This window comes from Castor canadensis, chromosome 1 (assembly GCF_047511655.1).
Source record: "Castor canadensis chromosome 1, mCasCan1.hap1v2, whole genome shotgun sequence".
NCBI classification, from domain to species: domain Eukaryota; kingdom Metazoa; phylum Chordata; class Mammalia; order Rodentia; family Castoridae; genus Castor; species Castor canadensis.
Window position 1 is genome coordinate 87,412,343 of NC_133386.1, and position 13,029 is coordinate 87,425,371.

Sequence of the window (13,029 nt, forward strand, 5' to 3'; positions counted from 1 at the left end):
TCTCCTCTCTTTAAGGCCTGACTCCTTTACAATTCTTTAAAACCTTGCTTCTTTTCTACTCTTTAAAATCTCTTTCCTTAGACTCAGATTGTCCCATGTTTTCTCTAATTTCTCTTAAAGTCTTGGTGCTCAGACTTGCACTGTCCCATATTCCCTTTAAAAGTCTCAGTCCTCAGACTTGCACTGTCCCATGTTCTCTCTTTAGCTTTCTTAAAGTCTTGGTGTTCAGACTTGCAGACAAACAACAGCAGCCAAGTCTAAAAACTGCATTAACATAACTCTTAAAGTCTCAGTCCTTAGACTTGCACTGTCCTATGTTCTCTTTAGCTTTTCTTTAGCTTAGCTTTTCTAAAAGCCTATGTATAAAGTTCTCGGTGCAGAAACCCCCCACACACAACAGCCAATGGCAGCAGAAGCCAATCAAAATCCCCCATGAAAAAACACCATGTCCTCCTTCAGCAAGTCTTTTATATCCAATGGTAAACAAGGAGGTGGAGCAACAGCTCTCCAGGAGGGGTGTGACAGTGTAAAAAGAGAAAACTGCTGTTCCTACTTCTCAGAACACAAACTTAGGAAAAGCAGTTGTGCTGCATTTTGCCTTCTCGCTCTCTTCTGCAGCTGGGGCCATGCCAAACTCAGCCTGTAGATCATTGAGCACAACTGTGCTTATGTCAAGTTCTCATAGGCTTCTCATAATCCACTCTCCACAAATAGGCAACAGTGTGATATCATTTCCAATATCATTATCACCCATCCAAGAAAACTTACTCTATCTCCAGGAGGTCCCATTGGTCCTGGTGGGCCAGGTAATCCTGGCGTTCCCTACACAGAAAGAAACAGACAAGTGAAACACTGCAATATACTCCTTGTGTATTTTCCAAGACTTTTGATATTCTCCAAAATGTTTTTAAAAACAAAGTTCTAGGGACTGTGAAAGAAACAGGAAACCACAGTCAAACACAGTATTCTACACACATACAGATGTTAATCAACAAGCAGAGACTGACTTGAACAGCACAAGCATGAAGACTAAGTCCAGGGTAAGAACTGGAAATAATGTGAAGAACATATCCAGGTTTATGCTTCACTACTTGATCATAGTTTACCCTTGAACACTATGAAGGCAACTCTTCAAATAATGCATGACAGGTAATAAAAAGCAACTTCAAAAACAACTCACTGTTCGACCTGGAAGTCCTGGTTCTCCAGCATCACCTTTCATACCCTGGCGACCCTGGAGTAAGCAATGGAAAGATGGCTGTCAGGCATTTTACAGACATTAAGTAACAAGCAAACATATGAGTCACTTATGAAATCTTCACTTCATAAATCCAATGTAAGAGTTCAAAGATTAGCACATAAGAGTTTTTTTAAGGGATAAGAATAAGGTATATTTTGGATTGATAGTCATTTTTAAGCTGCAAATACTATAATTTCCACTTGTAGTGTTAGGTAATTTTACATAATTATCAGCTAATATACTTACTTTGGAAGAATATAGTTTAACATAAATGAAATATGCATTGGAAGAAATGTTTTAAAAGGTGAAACAAGTAGTGGCAATTTTTTCTGCATAGGAATATACTATTGCATTTACCATTTACATGTCTAAAATAATATTCATCCTAGACATCATCTAAGTGGCTAACTTTGTTGAATTCTTGAGAAAACAATTGAGTCTGGCAAAATACAGAAAATGTTCCAGTTAAACTCAATGTTAATCCACCATTCTCGTTTACTACAGAAATCCTTTGTACTTACTTGTTCTCCTGGAATAGAGAGTCCATTGGGTCCCTGGGGACCTGGAGGACCCTGGGGGCCTGGAGGACCAGTATCTCCACGAGGACCAGGAGGTCCCTAAAATGAGTTAAGAGAGAGAACCACAAGTAATGTCATACAGTCAAGAGCTAACAGAAACATGTCTTCATAACTCTAAGACATCAAGCATTTAGATTTTGCAAATATTCTAGAATCCATACATCTACAAAAAGTATTTATTAATGCTATTTTTTCTTTATTCATTTAAAGAAATAGAAAGTTCAATAAAGTCATACCACATTTAGATTCTAAAAGTCTTATTAGAAACAGATTTTTTAAAAAGTATGATACACTGAATATAATACATTATATATTTATAATCATAGGTTACTATAAGCTCAAAGCTCAAATTTCATTAGATTTTATTTATAGTAGCCCCCCATTATCCTCAGGAGCTATGTTCCAAGACCATGTTTAAGATAGTAAAGGCCTAAAACTAAAGACTTTATCTAAGGCAGACTAAACCTGAAATAATTTGCTCAAAATCACATATCCACTTAGTGGAAATTTGAACAACCAGACTTCAACATACAGACAAACATTTAAACGAGCTCCAAAATACACTCACAATTGCTCCATTGATACCTCTTTCACCTCTGGGGCCTTTAGCACCAGGTCCTCCCTAAAATATAACGTAACAGCACAATTTAGTGGGAACATAAAAGAAAATGGAAATAGATATATTAAAATTGTTCAAGAAGGAGTGCATTCTTCAGACAAAATCAGTACTTTCACAGCTACTTGCAAAATATTAGCATAAAACTTTCATGTCATGGCTGGGGATGTAGCTCAGTGGTTGAGGGTTTGCCTAGCATCCCTGAGACCCTGGATTCAATTCCCAGCATGGAAAAAAATCATGTTACATTTTATGTAGAAAAAGAGAATTTCAAAATTTTGTGAATTTTAGGTGTCTTATTTTTACATTCTGAGCTGGTCTTATCGAGCAAAACCTGAAGTACACTTGTAAATTTGAGACTTATTCAGTAGAGCAAACACTACTTGAATACAGTAAAGAGAAAAATGTGTTCTGGAATTATGTGAATTACATCCTTCAGGGAAAATAATACCCAAAAAAGAGGAGTATCTCAAATTTCTCAGAACATGTACTTAAGAAATAGGAATTAGGGGGCTTGCAGAGTGGCTCAAGTGATAGCAGTGTTTGCATAGCAAGCGTGAGGCCCTGAGTTCAAAGCCCAGCACCACTGAAAGAAAAAAAAGAAAGAAAATAGCAAGAAACAGGAATTAAGAGACCACGGAACAAAGACAACATAAATGATAACGACATCCAATGATGTTACCTCACAACTGGAAGGGAAAAAACTTCTTTAAAAACTCTGTCACAACCAGGATATAACTTTATGATTACAAATACAAATCAAGGTAAATAACTGCAACTAACAAAAAAGATGGCACTCCAATGACATTTTGATTCTATACATTAGAACCTACTTTGTAATTAACCTAAAATGAATTTATATTCTTTGGTATGACCCAAGTAGAGTTAAATTTGGTGTTCTGAGAATCCTCGAGCTGTCCTTCTGTCAGTTACCTATTTTCTTTGAAGAAGGTAATGGGGCTTAGAGCTACCACTTCTATTTCTCAAAAGTGACCCAGATCAGATGTTGGATGGACTACATCAGAAAATTACTGACTGATCAATGAGATCCACCACTACCATCTTCACTGCTTTGCCTTGCACTTTCGTGGTCTTCCTTCTCTTACCCCTCCCACCTATAGACCTGGTCATAGTCTTCTCACTCATGTTATTCCAAACTCTAGGACTTTCACCCAGAGCTTATGATATTCACACATATGTGAATTAACTTCTTTATGTGTGATGCTCGTGATATAACTGTTATACAAAATGTACATATTCCAGGCTCTAAGCAAGTTGTTCTTAGGTAAGCCTCTCAACCATTCATACAAGAAGTTTTTGGGAGATGCAAAGAATTTTCAGTCATGTAAGTACAGATGGAAGCCCAAGTTCACATCTTTAAGGGAAAAGCTCTTGAAGACTAGCCAATATCATTATTCCCATGTGGCTACAGAAATGTGTCAAATGCCAGAATCAAATTTTCTTCTTGATTTACTCTATTCCAAATCTCTAAATATACTACATAGATGGGCTGCAATTTAATTTGCTCTATCCTAGAAAACACAGATATATAGAAGCATTTTATCAACTACATGCTGGCAAACAGATGATCACTCCAAAGATTTAAAAAGAAAAAAATTCTATTTCTCTTTCCTTACCGCAGGGCCTGGAGGACCTGGAGGTCCAACGCTGTCCTGTGTACATGTACAAGCATTTGGAAGAGCAGGGCATTTTGCTTCATCTCTCTGAAATTTTGAGAAGATTATTTACCTATGAATTTGGGATGGGGGGAGATTGCCCATCCACCACCCCACTTCAGTACACATGGAAGTCTGTTTCCCAACTTGAAGAAATAATTTCTAGTTATTATTACTTATAAACAACCTTACATTGAAACTTGCTTTGCTCTTTATGTCTTTATTGTATACTTTACTTTAGGAAATCACACACAACAAAGAAATGTTTACAAAATTACCAGGACCACTGGGAGTTTAATCCAATTTTCTCTAATCCAATGTTAGAGAAATATCATGTATCTTTTTGGTTTGTTTGTTTTTAGGGTTTCACTACATAGCTCAGGTTGGTCTAAGACTCAGGCCAGCACTGAACTCAACATCCACCTGCCTCAGACTCCCCAGTGCTGAAATTAGAAGCATGAACTACCATACCTGACTCAATATATTAGACATCAATTCCAATTTTTTTCAGGAAAAAAATCCAAAATTCTTTTCATGACCTGCAAGATCCATTGTGTTGTGAGAACCAGTCCCTCACCACCATGCCTGTCTCATCATCTACCACTTTCCCATTTTGCTTTTACTCTGTTCCAATCCCACTGACCTATGTCATTGTTCTCAGATGTTTACAGCACTCTAGCCTTGGGTCATTTATAATTCTCTCCAGGTGGAATGTTCTTCCTCCATTATTCACACAGTTTGCTCCCTCATTTCATTCAGGTCTCTGCTTACATCTGACATCATCACCCAAGGCTGATGGTACCTATCATTACTCCCTATCCTTTTCCCCTAATTTGTTTCTCATCCTAGGGCTCAAATTCTATAGCACAATATGGTCATCACTCAGTATCTGGGGGAATTGGTTCCAGGACCCCTTGCAAGTACCAAAATCTAAGGATGCTCAAGTCCGTCATATAAAATGCTGAAGTATTTGCATATAACCTAAGCACATCCTCATGTACACTTTAAATCATCTCCAGATTATTAAAAATGCCTATCTAGATTATTAATAATGCCTAAAACAATGTAAATGCTATGGATAGCTGGTATAGTGTACTGTTTAGGAAATAATGACGTACAGATGCAATTTTTTAAAATATTTTCAATCTGCAGTGGTTGAATCTACAGTTAAGGAACCCACAGACAGCAAAAGCCAACTGTGTGTATCTATTTGCTAATTATCTTTCCCTTTCTATTTTTCACTAGAGCACTCACTTTTTAACACTACGTCCCTAGAACACAAAATAGTGTGTGGCTTGTAATGAAGGCTCAATAAATACTTGTTGACTTGAATGCACATTTATCTTGTGGATGTATTCAATTTTTGCTTCAAACCCATCTCCAATGTTGAACTTCTTAACTATTATCACCTACACAGATAGTAGGAGGGAAAGCCATCATCTCAATAAGAAATACAGCTATTTCCATGTAAAAAATCTTACATCTCCAGAAATGTGATGAATAATTCTGTAAAATGCTGATATTTTATAACCAACAGGAAGGCTTTGCAGTAAGTAGATTTATCAAACACATTGACTCAGCATGACTTTTCTGTTAGGAGAATTTCCAGATATGGTCTTGTGCATTCCTAGCTTGTGAGGGAAGGGTCACACAAGCACTGGCCTGAGCTGCGGTGGATGATGTGCACGCACATATCGCGTGTCCCTTGGCTCCAGTCTGGAAATGCAGCTGCTGAGTGCTACTTCCTCTCCCAGACCATCTGCATCACAGGGTTTGTTCTTGAGGGATTAGTAAAGCCAGGACAGGATTCATTCCATTTTACTTACCCTAGAGGGAATATCACAGCATCTGTCTCTACTGGTCCATACTGGGCTGCAGACAATGTCAAAACTCTGGATTTGAAACTGCAAACAACCAACAGCAACATCAGCTAAAGATGCATGAGAAACATTTTATATTAACATTTCCACATTTTAACCTTTGACAACTTCTTAGAAATTATCTCAGGAGTGCAAGCCCTTGAGAACAATATGATCCTTACTTCATAAAGAAAGAATATAGAAATACATGCCTAAGAGAAATAGAAAAGTAAAATGTATATTAGACCTCTTAATTCACTTCCCTGGCTAAAATGAAATGTTTGATTAGACTTTTTTTTAAGAGAACATGAATTTCTGTACTTAAATGAATTTGAAGACTACACACACTCAAATCCATTTTGAAGAATCCATTTCTGTGGAAAAGTAACATTAAAGGAACTATTTGTTCCTTTAATCATCTACAACTGATGATCTTCATTTTAGAAACTGTTATGTAGGGTTGACTAGTGACTTTTCTCATGGCCTTTGACTTAACAATTTCAATATAGCATATACGTTCTTTCTTTCTTCAGTTTAAAATAGAGTTCTTCTGACAAAAACAAAAGGTTGTCTAGTCATAGTCATTCATTTAAAAACCTCATAACTTTTCTTTCCAGTATCAAATCACAAATTCAACCAAAAATTGGGCCTTAATCCATTATATTAAACTCAAACTAGTTGTTTATTGTAAGCTAAAAACATTTCCCTTTTGAATCTAGAAGAAAAAGTTTTCCCACAGAAGAAAGATAAATAAATAATGACATTAAAATAATAATACAAGCCAAAGAAATTAGCTTCACTTTTAGGACAGTTACTAATTGACATTTAATATGAACTTACTTGCCCTGGTCTACTGAGAGCTTTACAAGTAAACCTTCATTGCTAGATCACACTGAATAGAGCTGGCATGAAACTTGTGAGTCAAGTACCAGCGGGCTGCCTTGCTGTGCTGACCCTTCTGAGACAGAGGCATGACTCCTCTATGAGCAAGTGAAAACAGGCTCTAGTGAGTCAGAGCTAATGTCTACAGATGCTTAATGTCCTGATTGCATGAATTTCCAGTAACAACTATTATCTTTGAAAATGAAAAAGAAGCTATTGTAGATTTCACTGAGATTTCTGGCACTACTGGCGTTGCTCCTCTTTGATTTGATCCTGGTTTAGGATGACTACCTGCTGTTTCTTGGTGTCTAGAGATCTTATTTTCTTCTAATAGTAAAAGTGCATTATCATGTCCAGTCTCCTGCATATTTTCTGAATGTAACTTTTCAACAGTTTCAATCTGACCTATAATTTTGACAATTTAAAACCCACTGAGAACCAGTGGGAGTTGGGAGGGTGAAAGAAGGTGGGGAGAGATGAATTTGAAGGAAGTACTTTACATCAAGTATGAAAATAGAATAAGGGAATATGTTAAAAGTTGCCTTAAAAAGGAGGGAAGGAAGAAAAGAAAGAGTAATAAGGGGGTGAATTTGATCAAAGTACATTATATGTATGTATAGAAACATTACAATGAAACAGCCCTGTACAATAAATATACACTAATAAAAAACTCACTGAAGAAAAAAATAAGTAAAACTCACTACACTATTTGGTAAACACTGTAATAAGCTTAACACAAGGTACCAAGAAACAAAAATACATTACGTACTGTGGCTGATTTCCTTTCCCCTTTAAGTAGTTTTCCAAGAATTTCATAACCATCAGTTGTGATGTTTCCAGCTTCCTTGATATCTTTTTCTATAATTTCATAGCAGTCAATGTAAATCTTAACACTTTTTGGAGTGACTACAATATGAACCTAAAAAGAAAATTTGTTTCCATTATAAAATTCTAACAAGAAAAATTTGCTGGCTTCTGCATATTTCAGATCACAGGTTTTGTTTGTTTGTTTGTTTTTCTTAAATTTTTCTCATCCCAAACCAAAAATCTTAAACTAAAAACCAAGAGCCAGGTTGCAATGTCAATGCTGTCTCCTATCCAAGTACTGACTAAGCTGATTCCCGTTTTGCTTCTGAGATCAGTCAAAATCAGGTGTGTTCAGGGTGGTACGGTCACAAACTCAATGCTGTCATTTGTTAACAATATGAAACTAAATAAGCCACTTAACTCTCTGACTCTCCATATCTTATTCGCATATTCGTGCATATTTCTTATTTTCCCACTATGTACTCTCACTGAGATGACTAGAGAGGTGTAGTAGGTGAAATGACCTTGTAAACTATAAAGAGCTTTCCAAGTAGAAGTTAATGTATTGTACAAGTTTCAGATGTCTTCCACTGACTGCTAAATTCAAATTGTAATTTATTATTCCCCAGTTTCAGCCAAAAATAACCCATAGATATCCAACATAGTCAAGAACTATCACATCTGCTATAGAGATTCAACTCTAGAAATCCATAGATTTTAGGATTCATATTCCTTTAGGGAAAGAAGCTTTTGTTGGTTTATTTTGTGTCTTCTACAGGAGACACACAGAATGTCAAGAAATCCATTAGTACAGATAATTAATAAAGCATTTTTTATTTCAACAGTGTAAAGAGCAGTTGGGGGTAATTGCTGAGTTTATAGTTACCCTCAGACTTTTTACTTATCACAGCACAAAAACTCCAGTTAAGTACTTGATGATTATGTTGAAAAGTTTGGCAGAAAGTTAAAAAGAACAGAAATGCTCTTAAATGTTCTAAGTCAAGAAGCATAAGAAAAATTTCCAAAATTTTTTTTAAACTAAATATTTTTCCCACATGGGGTTACCACCAAAATATTAAGTTTATCACACTTATGATAAAATATGAATTATATGTTGTTTTTTATATACAAGGGATACATAGCTTACTAAAACTAAAGTTTAAGTGCCCTCAGGGTAATCAACTAATATGGAATTCAAGAAGAATGTCATATAAGCACTTGTAGGATATTTATTATTAAAATTAGAGCTTCCTTGCTATCTCATATAAACAGCCACAGAAACAAATATTTGCAAAGTATATGGAAAGCACAGTATCCATAAAATTATTTCAAAATCAAAACCATTTCAATTTGCATCAAAATTAATTCAGTTTATAATATACATGTGCATGGAAGCAATGCTAGGAATCTCTCTGTGTAGCTATCTTTATCTTAAACTAGCAAAAACACTGTCTTTCTTACTATCACTTATGTCTTCTCCAACAAAATTGGAGAAAAGGGCAGAACAGATCTGCCTGGAAGCAAGCGGGGGGAGAAGGAGGTGTGGGGGTCTGGGGGGAGAGATGGCCCAAACAATGTATGCACATATGAATAAATGAATAAACAATAAAAAATAAATAAAATTAAAAGATCATACACCATGAAAAAAAAATCATTCCAACTGCACTAGTCATTCAGTGCTAACTATGATAAAGAAGTACATCACAAGAAAAGAGAAAATAGTGGATTAGAGACATGCAGCACTTTCCTGTGTCTCCAGGAATCTGAAACAAAGCATTATATATGTAGCTGCGAGGAGAGGTGTATAGTGTGGAAAGGCATGGCTGAGGGCAATAAACAGTAGACAATGAGAAACCAGGTAAAATCTAGAAATACTGAATTTTAGACTTATAAAAGAAACAAACAGAACATAGAGCATCAATCAAAGTAATAAGGAAGAGGGGAAAATCTCCCACAATGGGGCTGCAAAGCATAGGAGAAAAGTAAAGCCCTGGGAAGTCCCACAGGTGCACAAGCTGGAACACTGCAAAAATAATGTTTAATATGGGAGATGTACCATGCAGCAAGCAGATGGCAGAAAGAGGGCCCCCTGCACTTTCTAGCTTCTTCACTGGTGACATGGAGGAGAATCATCTTAGAAGAGCTCATAAAGTCAAACCTCTCACCTGGGGAGACCAGAAGACCCTGCATTTTTATACCTCCAAACCCCAACTCCACCTTCCTTGTCTAGGGCACAATCAGTGTGGATCCAGGAAAATGATTTTGACCTGTACTCAGATTCACAGACACAGAAATATGTGGGAAGGGAGTGCAAGCCATGCTGGACAGGGAAGACAAAAGTGAACACATTGGTGGAGCTGTGACCCAAATTCTGTAAGAGGAGAGAGAAAAGCTATGTGTGAATATGAGCAGGAGTTTGAGGACAGAGAGCTTGGAGGCTAGGGCACACAAGATCAATCAAAGCTCTGTGCATTGCTCAGCCAACACAGATGCTTTGGTCTGACTGCTTGGTACCCTCCCAAAGAGTTCTAAGGGCCACAGCCTGCAAACAGTCCTTTCTGGCTCAGCTTTTTTAGAATTCAGAGAGAATAAATAGCTGTCCTGCCCCCCAAGGAAACAGCAAAAGATAAGCCTAGGTAGGGGGAATCCATTCTTTTCTCAGCAAGGAGGAAATACTCACCCATGGGGGATCTTTTTCTTTTGTTTTGTGGGATTATTTTTTAACTATCTTCTTCTGTATGCTTATTTTATTGTACTTTTCTCCACTTCTATTTCTTATTCCTACATCCATATACTTTTCTCTTTTCTGCCTTCTTCTGTCTTTTTTTCCTTTCCTTAACCCCCCTCCTTTTTACTACTTAGCTATAAGCTTCAGCTTTAATAATATTTGAACTCCTAAGTTATCCTTAGAAGTATTCTGATTCCTAACTTTCTTATTTCTAACTTTATCATGGTGTAGCTAAGGTCTCCAGTTGTTTTTACTACATTTAAATATGTGGGTTTTTAAAAATTTTTTTTTAATTACTGGTGCCTTCTTTCTCTCCTCTGAGTGGTTGTGGGGATCACAACCCCAAGAAAAGACTGCCTACTAAGAAGACCTGCATAAAATTTAGAAAACCAAAAGAGATATCCATCCTAATAGATGTACAAATTGAAATGTTGAAATACAAAAATATGAAAAAGCAAGGAACTATGACTCTTTCAAAAGATCATAACTCCTCAAGATCCAAATCCAAAGAAATTAAAATGGTTGAAATGTCAAGGAATTAAAAAGTCTAGTTATAAAAATGATCAATTACCTCAAAGAGGATTCAAACAAACAAGTGAATGAGTAAGACAGTCAGTTCAAGACCTGGATGAGAAAGCCAGTAATATGGATGAGAAATTCAGTCAGGAAATAGAGATTCCAAGTGTAGGAGGGGAACTACCAAAAGTGTTGAAAATGAAAAAATAGATAAAATTTTAAAAAATGGAAATATCACCAACAGACTAGATCAAGTGAAATTGGGTGTGCCAATGTTCAGTGCATATACATCTACATTTATTATATCTTCTTGATGGATTGAAGAAAGGTTGAGGACAAGGTCAAAGAAATAGTACATTTACACAGCAATAAAGAAAAAAGTACAAGAATGACCACAACTTTTAAGAAGTCTGAGACATGATCAAGAAGCCAAACCTAATAATCCATGAGGTAGAGGAAGGAGCAAAGGTACACACTAAAGTCACAGATAACCTATTCAATGAAATTGTAACAGAAAATTTCCCATATCTGGGGAAAGATCAGCCCTCTCAACAGAAACCCTAAAATTCAAGAACCAACTAAAATAACAATATCCTGCAAAGTTATCCTTTAAAATTGATGAGGAAATAAAGACCTTCCAAGGTAAGCACAAACTAAAACAATTTGTGACCATTAAGCCAGCATTGTAAAAGATACTGAAAAGAATTCTATACACAGATGAGAAAGAAAGTCAACAAATATGAGAGCTCAGGAGACAATAAATGTCACCAGTAGAACACAAGAGCAAATAAGAAATAGGAAAGAATCAAACATGTTTGACTCAGCAAACCAGCAAACGCCTGAGGCTAATAAGGTGAAAGAAAATAAAAAACATTACTCAAGTCAATCAGGAGGAAAAAACCAACAAAATTATAAGAATCAGAAACTACCTCTTGTATGCACATATGAATAAATGAGAAAAAAAGAAGCTACCTCTCAATAATATTCATAAATGTAAATGGTCTTAACTTTCCAATTAATCTCAACTCTCCAATTAGGAGACATAAATTGGCTGATGAATTAAAAAACAAAGATTCAACTGTTTGTTGTCTGCATGAAACAACCTCACTGGCACAGACACACAGACTGAAAGTGAAAGGAGGAAAATGATATACCAAGCAAGTAGAAACTGAAAGCAAGACAGAGTAGCTACACTCATATCTGACAAAGAAGACATCAATTCAAAATTAGAAGAGATAGAACAATCCATCAAGAAGATATAATGATTCTAAATATATATGCAGTTAAAATTGGTACACCCAATTTCATGAAACAAATACTACTGGACAGAGAGGTCCAGATATAATAATGGTGGGTGAATTCCATACCTCACTTTGACCAGTAGATAGATCATCTACACAAAAAAATTAACTAAGAATCTTGAGAGTTAAACTGTACCACAGGTCCAATGAACTCAACAGACATCGACAGAGTATTCCATTCTACAGCTGCAGAACATACATTCTTCTCAGCAGCCCATGGAACTTTCTCCAAAGTAGAGCACATTTTAGGTCATAAGGCAAGTCTTAATAAATACAAAAAAATAATTTTGAAATGATTTCTTGTATATTATCAGGTCATAATGGAATAAAATTAGAAATCAATAGCAAGATAAGCTACAGAAACTATGTAAACACATGGAGATTGAACGATACACTTTTGAGTGATCAGTGAGTCACTGAAGAGACAAAACTTAAAATTTCATAGAATCAAATGAAAATGAAAACACAACTTATCAGAACCTTTCAGATGTAGCAAAAGCAGATCTAAGTGGGAAGTACATAGCTTTAAGTACCTACATTAAAAAGTCAGAGATGTCTCAGTATAATAATGAAATACCTCAAGCTCTGAAAAACAAGAACAAGCCAACCCATAACTAGTAAACAGAATTAATAAAGATTGCTGAAGCAGTAGCACACCTGCTTTGCAAGCACAAAGCCCTGAGTTCAAACCCCAGTCCCATCAAAAAAGAAAAAAGAAAAAAAGATTGGAACAGAAATGAAGACTAAAAGAACAATACAAAGAATCAATGAAACCACAACAACTAATTGCTTCTTGAAACTATAAGCAAGATTGACAAACAGCCAA

At 36.0% G+C, this 13,029-nt stretch overlaps 1 protein-coding gene across 5 annotated transcripts in view; it reads right to left on the reverse strand.

Moving 5' to 3' along the window:
* The window catches only part of Col12a1 (collagen type XII alpha 1 chain), a 120,095-nt gene that overhangs the window by 13,857 nt on the left and 93,209 nt on the right, over positions 1-13,029 (reverse strand). For all 5 annotated transcript variants that reach the window (XM_074079357.1, XM_074079375.1, XM_074079361.1 and 2 more), the window contains 7 exons: positions 7,621-7,770; positions 5,937-6,014; positions 4,072-4,158; positions 2,387-2,440; positions 1,762-1,857; positions 1,181-1,234; positions 769-822 (listed from right to left, as the gene is read on the reverse strand). In XM_074079357.1, the coding sequence (XP_073935458.1) occupies positions 769-822; positions 1,181-1,234; positions 1,762-1,857; positions 2,387-2,440; positions 4,072-4,158; positions 5,937-6,014; positions 7,621-7,770 (573 nt within the window). The remainder of the gene's footprint in view (positions 1-768; positions 823-1,180; positions 1,235-1,761; positions 1,858-2,386; positions 2,441-4,071; positions 4,159-5,936; positions 6,015-7,620; positions 7,771-13,029) is intronic.